The sequence below is a fragment of the Leptonychotes weddellii genome, chromosome 8 (assembly GCF_054177405.1).
Source record: "Leptonychotes weddellii isolate Sample4059 chromosome 8, ASM5417740v2, whole genome shotgun sequence".
NCBI lineage: Eukaryota > Metazoa > Chordata > Mammalia > Carnivora > Phocidae > Leptonychotes > Leptonychotes weddellii.
The window spans coordinates 105596050-105614901 of NC_138376.1; the positions used below are offsets into that span (position 1 = coordinate 105596050).

The following is an 18852-nucleotide window of genomic DNA, read 5'->3' on the forward strand; positions in this document are numbered from 1 at the left end:
AGATATATTCAGAACATTACATCCCAAAGCAACAGAATACACATCCTTCTCTAGTGCCCATGGAACATTCTCCAGAATAGATCACATCCTTGATCACAAATCAGGTCTCAACTGGTACCAAAAGATTGGGATTATTCCCTGCATATTTTCAGACCACAATGCTTTGAAACTAGAACTCAATCACAAGAGAAAGTCAGAAAGAACTCAAATACATGGAGGCTAAAGAGCATCCTACTAAAGAATGAATGGGTCAACCAGGAAATTAAATAAGAATTTAAAAAATTCATGGAAACAAATGAAAATTAAAACACAACTGTTCAAAATCTTTGGGCAGACCACCTCTTAGGCGATCCTAAGAGGAAAGTATATAGCAATACAAGCCTTTCTCAAGAAACAAGAAAGGTCTCAAATACACAGCCTAATCCTACACCTAAAGGAGCTGGAGAAAGAACAGCAAATGAAGCCTAAACCCAGCAGGAGAAGAGAAATAATAAAGATCAGAGCAGAAATCAATGAAATAGAAACCAAAAGAACAGTAGAACAGATCAATGAAACTAAGAGCTTGTTCTTTGAAAGAATTAATAAGATTGATAAACCCCTGGCCAGACTTATCAAAAAGAAAAGAGGAAGAACCCAAATAAATAAAATCATGAATGAAAGAGGAGAGATCACAACCAATACCAAAGAAATACAAACAATTATAAGAACATATTATGAGCAACTCTATGCCAACAAATTAGATAATCTGGAAGAAATGGATGCATTCCTAGAGATGTATAAACTACCAAAACCGAACCAGGAAGAAATAGAAAACCTGAACAGACCCATAACCACTAAGGAAATTGAAGCAGTTATTAAAAATCTCTCAACAAACAAGAGCCCAGGGCTCTTGTGAAATATTGTGAAAATGCCTATGCTAGCTAGAGCAATTCCCAGGGGAATTCTACCAAACAATCAAAGAAGAATTAATACCTATCCTTCTGAAGCTGTTCCAAAAAATAAAAATGGAAGGAAGACTTCCAAACTCATTTTATGAGGCCAGCATTTCCTTCATCCCAAAACTAGACAAAGACTCCATCAAAAAGGAGAACTACAGACCAATATCCCTGATGAACATGGATGCCAAAATTGGAACTAGAGGGTATTATGCTAAGTAAAATAAGTCAATCAGAGAAAGATAAATATCATATAATCTCACTGATATGAAGATTTTGAGAAACAAGACAGAGGATCATAGGGAAAGGGAGGGAAAAATGAAACAAGACGAAACCAGAGAGGGAGACAAACTGTAAGAGGCTCTTAATCTCAGGAGACAAACTGAGGGTTGCTGGAGTGGACGGGGGTGGGAGGGATGGGGTGGCTAGGTGATGGACATTGGGGAGGGTATGTACTATGGTGAGTGCTGTGAATTGTGTAAGACTGTTGAATCACAGACCCGTACCCCTGAAACAAATAATACATTATATGTTAATAAAAAAAAAGAACTCACTAACTTACTTACCTGTATCCAATCTCTTCTTTTTCTGATCTGTACTTCTGAATATAGCCAAAGTGATCTTTTCAATACACAAATCTGATCATGTCATCCCTGATTAAAATTACTTTATATTTTTCCAGGGGCACCTGGGTGGCTCAGTCGATTAAGTGTTTGACTCTTGATTTCAGCTCACATCATGGTCTCTGGGTGGTGAGATCCAGCCCCATGTCAGTCTCCATGCTCAGTGGGGAGTCTGCTTGAGATTCTCTCCCTTGGCCCCTACCCCTCCCCACCATGAGCTCTCTAATATAAATAAATAAGTCTTAAAAAAATTACTTTATATTTTTCTGGAAGAAGTCATAACTCCTTAATAGAAAATTTTCATTCATCTATCTCTCCAGTGGTCCCCTCTTATTTCACATTCCTCCTGCCTGCTCTTCTTCACCATGCATCTATCTTTCAGTCTCTTGTCCTTGACCTGCTTCCTCCTGCCAGAGGGCCTTGCCAATGCTATTTCCTTTGCCTGGAAATCCTCCAACATTTTTTGTCTAGTTAATCTCCATTCATCTTTAGATGTCAGCTCAAGTGTCATTTCCCCAGAGATGCTTTTCCTGACATCCCTGATCAGGTTCTTCCTTGACTAGGCTCTGATAGCACTGTGGATCTCTTTTGTACCACCTGCCATTGGTATCATGTTATGTTTGTTTGTATTACTATTTTATTAAAGTCTGTCTTCTCCATTAAACAGAAATCTCTATGAAGAAAGAAAGTTCTTTATCTGCTGTGCTTGCTATTTTCTCCCCAGGACCTAGTATAATGTCCAGAACATATAAGTGCTTCATAAATACTTGCTGAATGAATGGAGCCAAGGTGATTATTTAATCTGAATTTAGGTCACTCCATTAGAAAATCAGGCCTACTCCAAAACTCCACAGCTATTTTTAATTCAAGAAAATATGGTTTTAAAAAATACTGAAATCATACTGAGCCTCAAATGCTGCTTTAACTTAAGAAGTTTTTTGTTGTTGGTGTTATTGTTGTTGGTTTTTTTTTTTTTTTTTTTTTTAATGTTGCTTTGTCCCTAGATAGATACCAGGAGCCAGAATCCCTTAACCTAAAACCACACCCCAATGTTCAGAAACAGGTCTCAGGTGAGTCAATGCAGCCAGTTGATTCATTAGGCCTGTCACAGACTCTAGGAACGTGCTGTCCTAATAGCCTAGCAATGTGTTTTTCAAAACATTATTTTCAGAAAGCCTCAGGCCCTGTGGCAGGAGAGCCAAAGCTGGAGGTAAGGAAACAGGCAAGTGAGCAGGGCTCTCATTATCTCTTCAACAAGAGTAGCTCCAGTTTTGACTATGTTACACACTGCTTTTTTACTCTTCTTAAGAGGTCCTGGCAGAAGGCTTTTTTAGTTTTTGGGTTTTTTTTCCTTCATGGGATAGTCATACAGAGAGAACACAAACTCTTCTTAATGCAACACTATCTAAATTAAAATATAATTGAGTTGAAGCTCATCTTGGTCAATGTCTTTGGCTAATCGTATCAACTAACCTAGTGGATCACACTCAAGAAAGCTTTGAGGAACAAATTTGAACTTGACCCCTTTTCTAGGCTTGAATATAGTAATTAAACTATTCCGCAAACTCCCTCTTTGCTGTCTACCAGCTTAGTCATACAGTTTCCTTTTCCTCAACCAGAGAATTGGTGGTGGAGTGTATTGGGCTTGAATCTCGAGTTATTCCAAGAAATACTGTGCTGGATGCCATTGATAGTTTGCTCAATTCCCATTCCACTTTTCTACTAGTTGAACACTTGGAAAACTAAAGATGCCTTTTTCTAAATTCCAACGCATCTAGCATTCTGGACATGATCTAATTAGTTTGGGTTTAATTGGACATTGCACTAGTTAGATCACTAGGGTGAGATTTGGAAGGCAAGTGAAGTAATAATGCTACCAGTTTTATGATAAATCTTCTTTCATCCTTCCCTAGAGGATAATTGTGAATTGGAGAAAGGTAAGTACAGGCTCTGGCCAGTAATGGGACCCTGATTCTGAGTTGATGATAATCTCTCTGGACTCAGAATGCCTCTTATAGTACGTTCTTATAGTGAGTCAGGTAATAAAAGTAAATTTAATGAGATATACACAACAACTGATAGAATTCATTTCCATTCCAGTTCCCTGATCTGTGGCACAGAAGTTATTATGGGATGCAAGCAAGTGGAAGCCAACGGAGTTCCTCTTTTGAACAAAATTTGTGCATCAAAAACATCTTGAAAAATGCAGGGGTGGTGAGATGTATCACTTCCCCACTTGACTCATTTATTTGAATTATACCCTCCTCTTCCAAAAAGATGGATCTTGAATAATAAAAAGGATAATTGTAAATGTACTCAGGTGGTGACCATGGTGTGATTGCTATTCAGTTACAGTATCTCTGTTCTGGAGCCAATCAATATAGTTATTGATCGGAGAATTTTTTCCTTCCTTTGTCCAATAATTAGAAAGCATCAGAACAATTTCCTTTCACTTGGCTTTCATTGTCATCTAGATCTCTGTCACATATAATCTACAGGGTCTTTGATCTTTGTACCATCGGATATCATGTTGGTCCACTAAAGAGCTCATGGTACTGATTGAACTTGGTATACCTTAAGTCCTACACACCGTAGATGCTTTAGTAAGATACACTGAAGCAGAGTGTTGGAGTTAAATTTCCTCTGGGGTTTGTTGAGACATTTCCTCTCAAGTAAAAGGCAAGTTGCTTCACTTTGCATCCTCTACTGCTAAGAAAGATTCACTGGGTTTGTTGGGTCTCTATGCATTTTGTAGGGAATACATACTGCATTTGGTTGTGTTACCCATTTGCAAAGTAACCCATAAGATTTTCAGCTTTGAGAAGGACCCAGACTAAATGACAGACTTCTCAACTAGGTCATGTTGCAAACAAGCAGCTCTGCCACTTGTCTTTTATGATCCAGGAAATCCAACAATCTTCAAATTATCTGTGGCAGATCAGGATGCTATTTAGAGACTATGGCAATTCTAAGTCCTTGGGTTTTTGGAACAAAGTCATACCCTCTTTAGAAAATAACTATTTTTCTTTTGAGAAAAAGTTCCAGACTCCCTGAGCCCTGATAAAAACTGAACACTTGACTCAAGGGATATTAGGGAAACATGTGACCTGAATTTCCTATCATGAACTGGGTGTCCTCTGATACAGAACATCATAAAGTGCTCAAAAACATGCCAATATTAAGTGGAAATGGATTATTGGAGTCCAGCCTCTAGTAGGTCTTACCATCAAATTAGTTTGTGAAAGTAGGTGGTTCATCCTCTCAGTGCAACTATATCTACTGCCTTATCACTTTTTCCTCCTCTACAGTTATGGCATCTTGAAGAGTCCCTTAAGACCACTTAATGTAAGAACAAAAAAAAAAAAAGAAGAAGAAGAAGCCTGTTCCCAGAAGGCTCTGCATGACATGATGGTACTGGCCAGAAGTGGACTTCTATAGTGTTAAACACACTCAGCTGGTGGCAGGAGGTCTGGATAAGAAGTATATGGATGGACCCCTAAGCAAATATTTCTGTGTCCATGTGAATGCAAAGCAAAATACACCTACTAAAAGGAAGCTTTCAAAAATCTAGGTGGATATAGAATTGCAAGGGACCCAGAATAGCCAAAGCCATCTTGAAAAAGAAAAACAAAGTAGGAGGGCTCACACCCTCCAATTTCAAAATTTGCTAGAAAGCAACAGTAATCAAGACAGTGTGGGGGTGTCTGGGTGGCTCAGTCAGTTAAGTGTCTGCGTTTGACTCAGGTCATGATCCTGGGGTCGAGCCTGGCATCGGGCTCCCAGCTCAGCGGGAAGTCTCTCCCTCTCCCTCTGCCACTTCCCCTGACTCGTTCTCTCTCTCTCTCTCAAATAAATAGATAAGCTCTTACAAAAATTCCTTGGTACTGGAACAAGGAAAGACATATAGATCATTAGAATCAAATTGAAAATTTAGAAATAAACCCACAGGTCTACGATTAACTTATTTTCACCAAGAGCACCAAGATCATTCAAGGGTAAAAGAATAGCCTTTTCAACAAAATGACACTAGACAACTGGATAGACGTTTATGAAAGAATGAAAGTGGACCCTTACCTCACACCATACACAAAAATGAACTCAAAATGGATCAAAGACCTAAATGTAAGAGCTAAAACTATAAAACTCTTTTTAAGAAAACTTAAGATAAACCTCCATAGCCTTAGATCTGGCAAAAGATTTTTAGATATTACTAAAAGCATGAACAACAGCGAAAAAATAGTTCATCAAAATTAAAAAATTTTGTGCTTCAAATCACTCCATCAAGAAAGCGAAAAGACAAACCACAGAATGGGAGAAAATATTTGAAAATCATATATCTGACTAAGGTCTGGTATCCATAATATATCAAGAACTCTTGGGGTGCCTGGGTGGCTCAGTCGTTAAGTGTCTGCCTTTGGCTCAGGTCATGATCCCAGGGTCCTGGGATCGAGCCCCTCACTGGGCTCCCTGCTCCATGGGAAGCCTGCTTCTCCCTCTCCTACTCCCCCTGCTTGTGTTCCCTCTCTCGCTGTGTCTCTCTCTGTCAAATAAAGAAATAAAATCTTAAAAAAAAAAAAGAACTCTTACAACTTAATAATAAAAAGACAAATAATCCAACTTAAAAATGGACAAAGGATTGAAATAGATTATTCTCCAAGAGAGAGACAACACCATTAATCATCAGGGAAATGCAAATCAAAACCACATGAGGGGGGCGCTGAGATGGCTCAGTCGGATAAGTGTCTGCCTTTGTTTCAGGTCATGACCCCGGAGTCCAGAGATCAAGCCCTACATTGTCCTCCCTGCTTAACGTGGAGTCTGCTTCTTCCTCTCTGTCTGCTCTTGTGTTCTCTCTCTCAAACAACAACAAAAAAAACAAAACCAAAAAAACCCACAAGAAACCACTTCGTACTGACTAAGACAGCTATAATCAAAAGGCCAGGTAGGTATTGTTAAGGATGTGGAGAAATAGGAACCCTCATACACTGCTGAAGGGAATATACAATGGTGCAGCTGCTTTGGAAAATATTCTGGCAGTTCCTCAAATGATTAAACATAGAGTTACCATGAGACCTAGGGATTTCACTTCTATGTATATACCTAAGAGAAATAAAAACATTTGTTTTATTGTACATGAATGTTTATAGGAGCACTATTTACAATAGCCAAAATGTAAAAACAAATCAAATGTCCATCAACTGAGGAATGGATAAATAAAATGTTATATATTCATGTACTGAAATATTAAGAAGTATTGATACATGCTATGTGAATGAACCTTAAAAAACATTTTGCTAAGTGGAAGCGGCCAGTCACAAAAGACCTCATATTACATGATTCCATTCATGTGAAATGTCAAGAATGTTAGAGTTCCCTAACTCTATAGATACAGAAAGTAGATTAGTGGTTGCCTTGGACTAAGGGGCTGGAGAAACGAGAGAGTAAGAGGGTGATAGCCAAGGGGTATGGCGTTTCTTTTTGAGGTAATGAAAATGTTCTAAAATTGGCTGTAGGTGATGGTTGTAATATCTATTAATATACTAAAAACCACTGAATTGTACACATTATATAGGTAATTGAAAGGGGTGTCAATTATGTCTCAAAAAAGTTGTTTAAAAAACTCTACATGGAGGCAGTGAAAGCCTATTTCCCCAGTGTCTCATACTTATTCCTTAGGCTCATGAACAAAATGGCTGTGTGAAAGAGATGGAGACTATATATAGTCTATATATATATCTATAGATATATATCTATAGATATATATCTATAGATATATATATAGTCTATATATAGTCTCCATCCCAACAATATGGACTTCCTTTGGCCAAGGCTAGTCTGACACTACTGAGAGTCCAACTTCCCTGTAAGGAGAACCAATGCTGAACCCCTAGTATAGTTCACTGTATATAGTAGATTTTTTTAAATCCCTTCTAACAGTGAGGGGATAAGAGACAGTGGAATGGACACTTTTCTGATGATAGATTTGTCTTCTCTGCTTCAAGGCTTTTATCAGCAGTCCCCCTGACCACCCTAGAGTGAATGTAGTGACTGTCTTATTCATGAGCATAATATTTGACCATACATTGCTTATGAGAGAAGAACCAAGTTCATGTGGAAGAGATGAAGTCAGTCTCATACCCACAGGAATATTTGGCCTTCCAATATAGCCCATCACTTAGAAACCCCTGGCTTCATAGGAAGGTAAAGTGGCTAATTGAAAACTCAGTTTGTGAGACAGGACCTTGTGAGGTGGTCTATGAACTGGTATATGCTCTAATCTTGTGACCAATATATGGTGCTATTTCTTTCATAGACAGCATTCACTGGCCTAGGATATAAGAAGTGGAAGTGGGAAGATATAATCCTCACTATTAAACATGGTGAACGACTCCTGAATGGTTTGTTTCCCATACACTTGGTTATAACAACGGTTTCAAAGAATTGGAAGTTGAAGCTGCCTCCTGACTGGAGCTCTTCATGCCATTTAAGCAACAAGGAGAAAATGAGGTCCTTATGTGTTGTCTGGGGCAACTGGTTCCAAATATCAAGGGGAAGCAGAGTTGCTGTATATACAACAGGACCAGGTAGAAGTATGCTTAGTATCCTCTGGGGTGCCTCTTAGAGCTCTTATATTCAATGATAAAAATTAATGTAAGGTTATGTTAAACGAATATAGGAAAGACCAAAAAGAACCCAATTCCATGAGAGTGAAGAGCTGAGGTACTGACTGGAAAGAAAGCGAACATTGAGTTAATACTGAGAGAAGTTATAGATATTAACTACCTTCATGACCAGTGGTGATTATGAGGACTGCAGTAAATATCCATATTTTCTTTCTTGCTTTGGTATGCGTGTCTTTATATATATATATTATATATATATTAAACACTTCTCTTTTTCTCTTCCTCTTTTGTCTACTCTTTTACATGGTAATGGTTTATTTTATAATTGACATTTTAGATTATATTATTCTAGGATTATGACTAAATTAGAAAAAAAAATATGTCATTGAGAAATGAATATAAGAGCAAACTTCTGGTCTCCCATTTGGGGGGATGACAAAAAGTCTTAATTTCCTCAACAAAAAATCCTTCTGAAGTGTATTGTCAGGAACTTCACTCCCATGCTCAGGAAAAAAACAGAGCTTTAGGACTCCTTTTCCGCTGTCTGAAACTACTTTTCTTCCTAAGAGGTAGCAGTCTGGCAGCAGGCTAGATTGTGGGCTCTGCAGTCAGATGCAGCAGAATGTGAATCCTGACTTGAGGCGTGCAAGCCACGAGAACTGGCCAAGCACTGGAGCCTCGGTGCCTTGATTTCATGGGCTATAAAGTAAGGATAGTAAAAGCCATCTTCTAGGGTTGTTCTGAGAATTAGGTCAAACGAGATGACGCCATAAAGCTCAGCGAAGCACAGGGCCTGCTCTGTGGGGCTACTCAGGGGCATGAAGAGCAAATGCAAAGAAACTCCATGAACTCACTTTCCCACCAGGGAGTGAAACGTTGCGTCATGGTCCACCCCGAGTGGATCCCAGCCGAGGTGGTCCTCACCCGTCCATAGTAAGGTTCCTGTATATCTGATGTTTCGTTAGTAAGGTCGCAAAAGAATTCTAGAATACCCCAACAGTCTTCTTTATTTTTCCATTGTCTCTGTCCATACCTATAGAAGAGAAAAGGCAAAGATCTGAGGGTTGTTGTTTTGTTTTGTTTCCCATTGAAGGAGCCTTCCATTTTTTCAGTCTATTAATTTTTTAGACTAGTTGGGATTTTTGTCCTCCAACAGCAGTAACACTGTGAAAGCTTCCGGCTTCACTCAAGTATCTTTAAAAAATTTTTTATTCTTGGGGTGCCTGGGTGGCTCAGTCCATTAAGCGTCTGCCTTCGGCTCAGGTCATGATCCCAGGGTCCTGGGATCCAGTCCTGCATCGGGCTCCCTGCTCAGCAGGAAACCTGTTTCTCCCTCTCCCTCTGCTGTTCCCCTGCTTGTGCTCGCTCTCTCTTTCAAATGAATAAATTTTTTAAAATCTTAAAAAAAAATTTTTTTTTTAAATTTTATTCTTGTTAATCAAAGCGTTACCTTGCTGAAAGATAAACTCAAGCCTGACACCTTCTGTATCAGTAGCAAAAGGGTTTTGGGGTTTTTAATACTTAGTGAAATTTTTCTTCTGGTATCTGAACCAACTTCCACTTTTGAGTACTAGCTTCCCACATCCTTAATGCTTCTGAGGTTTCAACCCTGTGGTTTTCTTCACTTCTCATCAGCCTGCTGTTGAGTAATGTGGCTGATTCTGAGAAGTTGCTACCCCTTTTCCTCTCAGGTATTGCTTACCCAACACATCTTGTCAATCTTTTTGTTGAAAATGGAGCGGGGGTTGCATAAATTTTAATGTATAAATAAAGATGCATAAACTTTGCAGTTGCTATACAAAATATGTTGAGAAAAGCAGCAGGAGTTAAAGACTGAAAAACTTCTGGAAATAGTTCTCATGACATTAACAAGAGGTTAATAAATGGGCACATCTGACCTTGAACCTACCCCTGTGCTAGGGAGACATGGATGAGGGTATGGAATAAGAATTGCTATTTTGGTCCACAGCTACATCTGATTTTCTGAATTTCGAATGAAAAGTCGTGAACGCGAAACTGTCCTATCTCTGTCTCAGTCAGTATCTCTCAGCCAGCATCTCAAACTGTGGAAGAGAAGGAGGAGCCTCAAAAACCCCCCAGAAATGTATGAGTGGGAAAAGCGGCCATTTGCAAACCGGGAGCTTCTGTTTCCTGGTCTCGATCCCGGAAAGGAACTGCTTACGTCTGAATCTGGCCGTGACGCACCAGAAGCAGCCCGAGGCGCATGCCGCAGCGGAATACAGGCGCCACTTGTTTTTGAAAAGAATTTTCTAAGTTTTCAAAAATGACTTTTGAATTCAAAAGATCTTTTGTACACTCCTCTCCAGGTGTCCCATAGCTGCTTCTTCAGCGGTCAGTAGCATCAGCTTGGTTGAGTACCTACTACACTACGTGCTAAGCAATTTGCTTCCAACATTCACTAGATAAATATGTAGAGAGCCCACCGTGGGGCCAGAGGCTCAGCTGGTAAGGTCTCGGCGCTGGGTCTCTGAGGGATGAAGCGTCTCCCCTACAGACTGCACATCATCGTGCATTTTGTGTCCCCAGGCAGCCTTCAAGGAGACAAGGCACTCCTGTCCCTGCCTCTGCTTCTTCTTAACCCCCCCTGAAACTGGAAAAAGATCTAACACTCCACTGCATTCTAGAGCATGTAGTTCCAGGGGCCATCTCGGTCAGCTGGAGGAAGCTCAAATTGCTTACGTTTTATACTGCACGAAATAGATACCGCTGGTGCTCGTGCAAGCCCTCCCAGGCTGCCAGTGCAAAATGTTGTGAAAATTTCGAGACTGGAAATGTACTCTCTGAGGCTTCAGACACTCGTGGACTGACTGAGTTTCTAAAATAAAAAGAGAAGGGAAAACTTTGAACATGAACACGGACACCATTGTTCTTAGCGATACTTTGCAGTGTGATGCTTGCATAAGGAGTTCCTAAAGTAGTTGCTAGAAGTGTAGATGGGAGAGCTGGAGCCAGAAGTCAACATTTTGAATCTTGAATGTGAGGATTCTTATGCATGCTCAGGTTGCAGAACTACTGTGTTCCCGGCCATAAAAATGTGATATCCTCCCACCCCATTCACAAGCTCCAGAGGGAATAAAGAGCAGTGAAAGGGACAGTGTTCTCTGTCCCTTCCGTGACGGTGATGGAATGTAATGACCAAGATGAAAAGCCCACACCAAGGCCACTCACCCACTTTCCTAGGAGCCATTCTATGACTGCTACACTGAGGCAGAATTCTGCCTGGGATCCATTTTGGTTCCAGGCCCTCAGCCCAGCCCTCGGTTTCTCTTTTCTCAGGATCTTGCTCAACTGCTGGGTCTTGCCTTGCTGGCCCCCAACCTCTCCCAGCTGACGTGGCTTTATTCCAGGCGATCAGCCTTGGTTGCTCGGGTCCTGAAGGGCTGCACTTACCAGCTTGCATCCTGGCTCCAAGAACTCAAGCATAATTGCTGAGATGAGCCCGTCCCTGCTCTCAGGGGAGACCGCCCAAGGCCCTGTGGTGGGGCCCAGTGTTCCTGAAAAGAATCCTGAGTCTAATGGCGGCAGGACAGGGCTAAGTGTGTACTGTCAGTGGGTTGTGCTTCGTTCCCTCATTCACTGAGTGGGTGATCAGTCTCACCTGCATTCAGCCCCGTGGCGGCAAGAGACTCTGACAAAACTGCATTCTAGAATCCGAAGGAAACTAGACCATGTCACTCTAAAACGGGCCTCTTAGGCATAAAAAAAAATATATTGTGAGCTGAAGGCAATGAAGAAGCAACAAACACAGGAAAAGTCTCGATACCCTCCCCCTTTTCTGCCTAAAGGCAAGATATAAATTCTCCTTTTATTGGAGACAGGCTTCTCGGCCCAGGAGGGCACCAGAGGAGTCTGCCAACAAACCTTCCGTCAGTTTCCTCTCTCCCGTATGTTGACCATACCACAGTTTGCCTCTCTCGGGAGCCTAAACCTGCCTTCCTGTGTCCCGTCAGCTCTGTGTGAATGTATTGCTCTTTGTTGAAGATGCCAGATGAGCTGGAATACTAAGCCGCCATCTGGGTCACTCTTCGCTCACGTTCCTCCCTCTCGACACGCGCTGCACGTGTTAATGAACGATTTGTTTTTCTCTCGTTAACCTGCCTTTTTGTTAACTTAGGCTGAGAGCCTAAGATGGGGCAGAGGTGAAGTTTTCCTCACCAACAAGTGTGACCTTTCCGATCAGGGATAGGAAGTTGGGCAGAAGGAGAGGGCGTCAGGAAACAACCTCGTCTTTTTCCCCCGACTTCATCTCCTACCGGACTCCCCCCTTTCTCCAGGATGCTCTCCTGTCTCCTGCCCCGCCGTGCTGGGGGTGCTCCCGCTGGGTGTGTCCCTGCACTGGCCCTGCTCCCCCCCTGGAACTCCGCACACCTCCTTTCTTCACCTCCTTTAAGCCTTTGCTCAAAAAATCATTGAGATGCAAGAACGTACTTCTGAGCCTATGATCTCAGCTCTGAACATTCAAGATTTGTTATGTTCTAATGAAGGGGGCTGGTTGGTTTTTGTTTGCTTTTATTTTTATTTTTTGGAACTCCTTCAGTGTGTCAAATGGTGGCACGTCCTTGGAAAGAGCCTACCGCTGCCGTTGATTTTGCTCACCCAAATCACGACCAGATCAGTCCTTGTAGTACAGAAAAAGTCCAGAAGTGTCAGGTTGTGAGGAACACTATCTGCTGGAGCCTGCGCCTAGAGTTGATTTGCCACCCCTGAAGATAGTCAGCTCAATGTCCTTTAGCGCCTCTGTCTCTGAATTTCTTGTCTCACTTTTGTACCATCACTGCTGCTCCCTCTGACAATAAGACCAGATCACCGTGTACCAGGTGCTGCGGCCCTGTACCTGCCTTAACTCAATCTGCCCAGCTGTTCGACAAAAAAGGGACTATTGCAGTCTCCCTCTTCCAGACAAAATTGCTGACGCTGATTTTGTACCCAGGCATCTGACTGCAGAGCCTGCCTGTCACCCGCCACAGAAACCAAGAGCAAAGCCTCAGAGAGGGGAGCTAATGGTGGGGAAAAACATTGAGGGCCTGAGGATATTCTTTCTCCCCCTCGTGCCCTCCTCCTCCTTCTGGGTGGCATTCACCAACCATTGAACATATAGGAACATTAAACAAGTATCAGGCACTGTGCTGAAAGCCTTACGTCTTATCCCATATTCACAACCACCAAATAAGGTAGCACGTTTTACAGATGGGGAAGTTGAGGCTTAAGGACATGTGGCTCTTGCCCCAAGTTACAGGCCCGGTAACATGTAGAGCCCCAAATCATTTTGGCAGCACTGGAATTCCCGCCATAGTTTGCCAAACGAGTCCTTTCTATTGCCAAGGACCAAAGGTATAGTCTACTCAAATCCACACCCATTTCTGAACAATGAGGGCTTGAATTGCTTTTATGTTATCAGTCCCTGAGCAACTGTATTGTCTTGGGAACATTAGTTGAGTCATTCACACTGAGACGTACCTATCTTTAACTGGGGAGGGGGGGAGGTTAATGGCTTTGATCAGAGGTATCTTGGGGTGACAAGTTCTTCTCTGCTCTTAAAAAGTTCTCTGTGAAGACCAACAGCAAATTCTCACATGCAGTTTATGGTCTCTATTCTGTCAGGCACTGTTCTAAGCACTGAGTATATATTAACTCATGTGATCCTCACAGTGACTTATAATCCCCATCCTACAGATGAGGAAATTAAGGCACAGCGGGGGTAGAGTCAATTGCCCAAGGTTTCCTAGATGGTAAATGGCAGAGTTGGGATCCAGACTCAGGTCGTCTGGCTGAGGAGCCTGCTCATAACCACTCTGCTCTAGTGTCCCTTGAAGGCAAAAGAAATATGAAGTTTGAGTGTCTCCTCTTTAGTAGCTACTTATTAAGTCCACCTGGAGTTATGCAGGCTGCAGAGAGAGACTGACCCCATGTCTGTTCTGACCATTTCATGTCAGAAGAAAGCTGACAATTGGACAAAGCCGAGAAGAGCACTAGAGCCATTTCCAACAGTCCCTTGAGCTGACTCAGATGACAAAGTCGTGAGCAATTAAAAAGAAGTGAAGCACTTACCTACGACACCAGTCGGGAAGAAACTGATGAGGAAGCCTAGAAAGCAACGTTTAGGCGTCATGGCTGGAGCGCGACTGGTCGAACAACCAGTGGTCCCCTCACTGAGAGCACAGCTCTGGACGGAAGAGGAAACTGAAGAATCCTCATGCCGGACATCCCCTCGTGGGCTTAACCATGGTTCCTTGAAGCCACTACAATTTCACTTTGTCAAGACACTATGTTGTTTATTATTTTAGGGTTATTGTAAAAGTAGAGAAATCACTTCAGAAAATATTTGCCGTAAGTCACTTCAATGTGGAAGCTTGTTTTTGTTGGGACTGGGACTTTGTCAGCTCTGAAAAGGCAAAACACTGAGGACTGGCGGACTGCAGGGCAGGGTAGGGCAGGAATTGTGCAAGGCACTCGCAGGTGAGGGAATCCAACAGATCGTGAGGCCCTCAGGGAATCTAGCCACCAGCGTGTGGCTGGCACAGTGACTCTGGGAAATGTTCTTGGCAGTTACAGCTACCCGGGCTCCTGACCGTGGTTCAAGCTGGTAGGGTCTCTGGTTGGTTCTTCCTTTTCCTCCCTTCTTGGAAGCTCTCTGACTAACTTCCGGGGTATACCTCAGACCCTCCACACCCTCTGGCTCTCCACAGGGCTTCCCTGCCCCACTCATCTGTCTTCCCAGTCCATGGTGGCCCCCCAGGCCCCACTCAACCAATGCGCTTCCTTTTCCACTCCCACCCTCCGTTTCCAGCCATCTGAGAAAGATTCTGAGCTGTGAAACTACATGAGTCCTTAAAAGGTTGAATGTGGGGGACAATCATTTTGAGCTACATTCTATCTTTTTCATATCTTCTTTGAAATCTGATCAAACTAGGTCATCTGTTCTTTGCCTATGATTCATTATATTCATTTTTCTTACCATTTTTTTTAACCGCATGTTTGTAGAGGCACTAAAATTGTACATTAAAGCCCAAGAAGAAAGCCATAATTTTTTTAAGTGAGGATTTTTAGGTCAAAAGAGGAAATACCTCTGTAGTCTCTTTTAAGTCCTCGGTAGAATAGCCTCTGTGGTAAGTACTAGGGAGGGCTGCGAAGCAGTTCTCATCCATTCCTTCCCTCAGTAACATGGAACAGACATTTGCTGCCTGATTAGTCTCAGCACCAAGGGTGCGGCAGCGAGTAAGATAGACATTGCCCCTGCCTTCCAAAGCCCACTTGTAAAGGGAAGTAGACATAACTGCCAGAGCGGCATGGGGGGGTTTGTGAAGATAACGCCAGGCTTTCCAGTGCCTCCACGCTGTGTCCGACTTCGGAACCGGACCCCTCATCTCCTCCAGGTGGGATTTCCATTGCTCTGAAGCGAACAAAGGCTTTCAAGGAAGAAACATGCAACAGATCTTAGGCTCCCTTTGTACCCTCTGGTGCTCCTTGTTTTCTAGACGTCTCAGCAGCACCTACTTACTCACTGACTTTACCCAGCGAGCTCTAAACTTTGCATTCACCTTGAGGTTGTTTTTTTTTTTGGTGTTTTTTTTTTTTAAGTAGACTCCACGCCCAGCAAGGAGCCCAATGCGAGGCTTGAACTCACAACCCTGCGATCAAAACCTGAGCTGAGATCAAGAGTCGGACACCCAATTGACTGAGCCACCTAGGAGCCCCATATTAACCTTGGCTTTTAAATGGGGGCAGAGGGGTGATAACCTGTGTTTGAACTACTGATGTTCCATATCTTCTGCACAAATAGCTCTTGTTTCAAAGCAACCCAATTACCCCAAATTCCAGTTAAGAAAAAAAGAAAAATACTTTAATTCAAGGTTTAATAAGTAGTGCAGCCGACAATGAGATCAGGGTTTCCACTGGGTTACTGACTTTTGTAGAACAAATAAGGGACAATTAGAGGGGAAGGTAGAAGATCACAGAATATACTAAGAACTGAATTCTCTCAAAGATGTGTGAACTTTTGTGCTATGTTAAATTGCAGAAACCAAACCAGTCCTGTAACCATTCAATGAGCTCTCTGGTTGTGTGATATCATAATCTGCCTAAAAGCCAATTCTGCCACGATGCCTCAGGTAGATGAGAAGGTAAAATTAAATCCTAAAATCCTACCAATTTGGAAGCAGAAGAATTTGAACAGAATTATTTCCAGTGAAAATACATTTGCTTTGGGAAGGAAGAAAATTACAGATAACTGGAGATGTCTGCTCTACTTTGCTTCAAGCATGAAATGCTGGCTTCCAACTCATTACCCACCTTCCTCCCCTGCCCTCCCCCCTCTAACTCATCAGCAGGAAGAGTCCACCTTGACAGTGACAGGAGTGCCTCCCTCGTGTTGGGTCTGGAGAGAACTTGCCTAAGCCCCTGCCTTGGACAGACCTGATTCTCTTCTTTTTCCCTGTGGCTTCCCGGAGACCAACAATTCACCTAACCAAGAAATCATTATTAATTATTTTTAAGTGTGATATGGGATTTTGGTTATCATTATTATTACTGTTAGAAATACATATTGAAATATTACAGATAACATGACACGATGTCTGGGATTTGCTTCAAAATAATCCAAAGGGTCAGGAAGAGGGTGACCAGCCGGCCACAAGCTGATAATTATTGAAACTGGGTATTGGGTACAAGGATACTCATTATACTTTCTACTTTTATATATATTTGAGCTTCTTCATAACAAAAGGAAAAGGACTTTAAAAGTTTATCTACAAGATGACATCTTTATAAAACTTCTTTTGGTAATTTAAATGCCATTTTAGTGTTGGTAACAGGAACTAACAACTATGGGGGACTGTGTTAAATCCTTTTTATGTGTTATTTTAGTTAATCCTCAGGACAAGCCCAGGAGGTCAGTATAATTATCCTGATATTACAGATGAAGAAAACGAGACATAAGCTCAAAGAACCTAACCAGCTCTACGGCATGTAGTGACAAAGCAACGGGTGAAGTCAGGTCTGGCTGACCTAAGGGGTCTATTATAAAATCACTATGTGTTATTCTTCACTTGTAATATTTATTCCATAAAGGGATAGAACAATGTCAATGAAGATTTGGCCATTCATTCCTTTAATTGTTGATTCACTCAAATGAATGTTTACTGAGCATGTGCTGTATCCCCGGGCACTGTGTTAGGGATGCAGTGATGAACCAGAGGGCAGAGCCAGTCCTGATCGGGCCAGCTTCCTTTTCTTCAGCCACGTCTTGGTAGTGAAGGGCCACATGTTCCTTATTCTCCTTCAGAAAAGTGTTTAAAAACTGCCTCAGTAGAGTATATCTAAGATGGACTGGGTTTCTGCTCCAGGTTCTTTCCCTCATTCTATGATTTGGTAAACGGGAGGCCTCCTTCTAAAGTTAATTTAATGGAGCACAATGATAACTTGAAATCCACTCTTCTCCTCCTCAGACCTAGAGAGAACCATATACTTGTAGTACCAATAACTGGGAAACTATTTGTTCTTTGTTATGCGCCAGGCCCTCAATAACTCTGAATAATACTCATGACTTTTAAGCAGTTCTGCATTCTGGAAATAATTGGCATGCATTTCAAAATAGTTTATGGACTTGAATCCAGAAAAAAAAAAAAGGAACTTCATTGTTCAAATACATGCAATAAACACAATGACCAATCTGATCAAGCTTAGTTTTTATTAATTTTTGGACCACGAACACTAATACATTATTTAAAACCTCTGTTCATAAGACTGAGGGCTTCCTTAGGGTAACTTTCCGCTCTTCATGCCTATTGGTCTGGTTGAAAGATGTTATTGATTTTGTTTTGACTGTTCTTGACCAAGGTCTTTTACTGACCCTGAAAACCCTATTGGATATATCCAATCATTATGTCCATCCACTAGCATATGCCTGGACATTGTTTCAACTCTGGAAAGATTTCCATGGCATAACCAGAATCCACCCAGTTGTCACCCCCTCCACTGCAACCACTCAGGTCCCCACCACTACTATCTGTTCCCCGGTCTGTGGCCGTAGCCTCCTGTCCATTCTCCCCACTGCTGCCTTTGTCCTCTGCATCAGCAGGAGTGCTTCTTCAAAATGTTCCATCAGAGCCTTTGCTCAGAGCCTTCTAATACCTTCACATCTCTTTCAACATAAAAGGCAATATTTTTCTACTCACCTACAAGGCTGTGGACCTTCTGGCTCCATTACCTCTAACTTCACCTCTTCCACTTCTCCTAACCCACAGTGCTCCGGCCCTAATGGCCTTTTTGCCGTTTCTCGGGCATGCCAGGCTCATCCCCACGCTAAGATCTTTTACTCCCTGTCCCCTCTGCTTGCATGCTCTTTCTGAGATGCTGAGCCTCACCGGTCACCTCCTTTATGTGTCTACTCAGATATTACCTTACCAGTGAATTCTTCCATGGCCACCCAGCATGGCTGCAGTTCTCCCCGCCGCCATCTGGCCGCATCTCCTTTGTCTGCTTAATTTTTCTGCATAACATCTATCATCATTTGATAGGCTGTTTTTATTCTTGCTGTCTATCTTCCCCACTAGAATAGAAACTCCAGGAGTGACCTCCTGACATTGTATGTGTTGTTCACTGTTCCACTATGAACAGTGCTGGGCACGTAGTAAGCACTTGCGGCATAGCTAG

The 18852-nt window shown here is 42.2% G+C and overlaps 1 protein-coding gene across 1 annotated transcript in view; it reads right to left on the reverse strand.

The window, feature by feature from the left end:
• The window catches only part of IL22RA2 (interleukin 22 receptor subunit alpha 2), a 23938-nt gene extending 8868 nt beyond the window's left edge, over positions 1 to 15070 (reverse strand). Inside the window, exons 1-3 of the mRNA XM_006734915.3 lie at positions 14251 to 15070; positions 10882 to 11017; positions 9036 to 9214 (exon numbers count right to left, since the gene is read on the reverse strand). Coding sequence (XP_006734978.1) covers positions 9036 to 9214; positions 10882 to 11017; positions 14251 to 14311 — 376 coding nt within the window. The 5' untranslated portion in view covers positions 14312 to 15070. The remainder of the gene's footprint in view (positions 1 to 9035; positions 9215 to 10881; positions 11018 to 14250) is intronic.
• Between the last annotated feature and the right edge of the window lie 3782 nt (positions 15071 to 18852).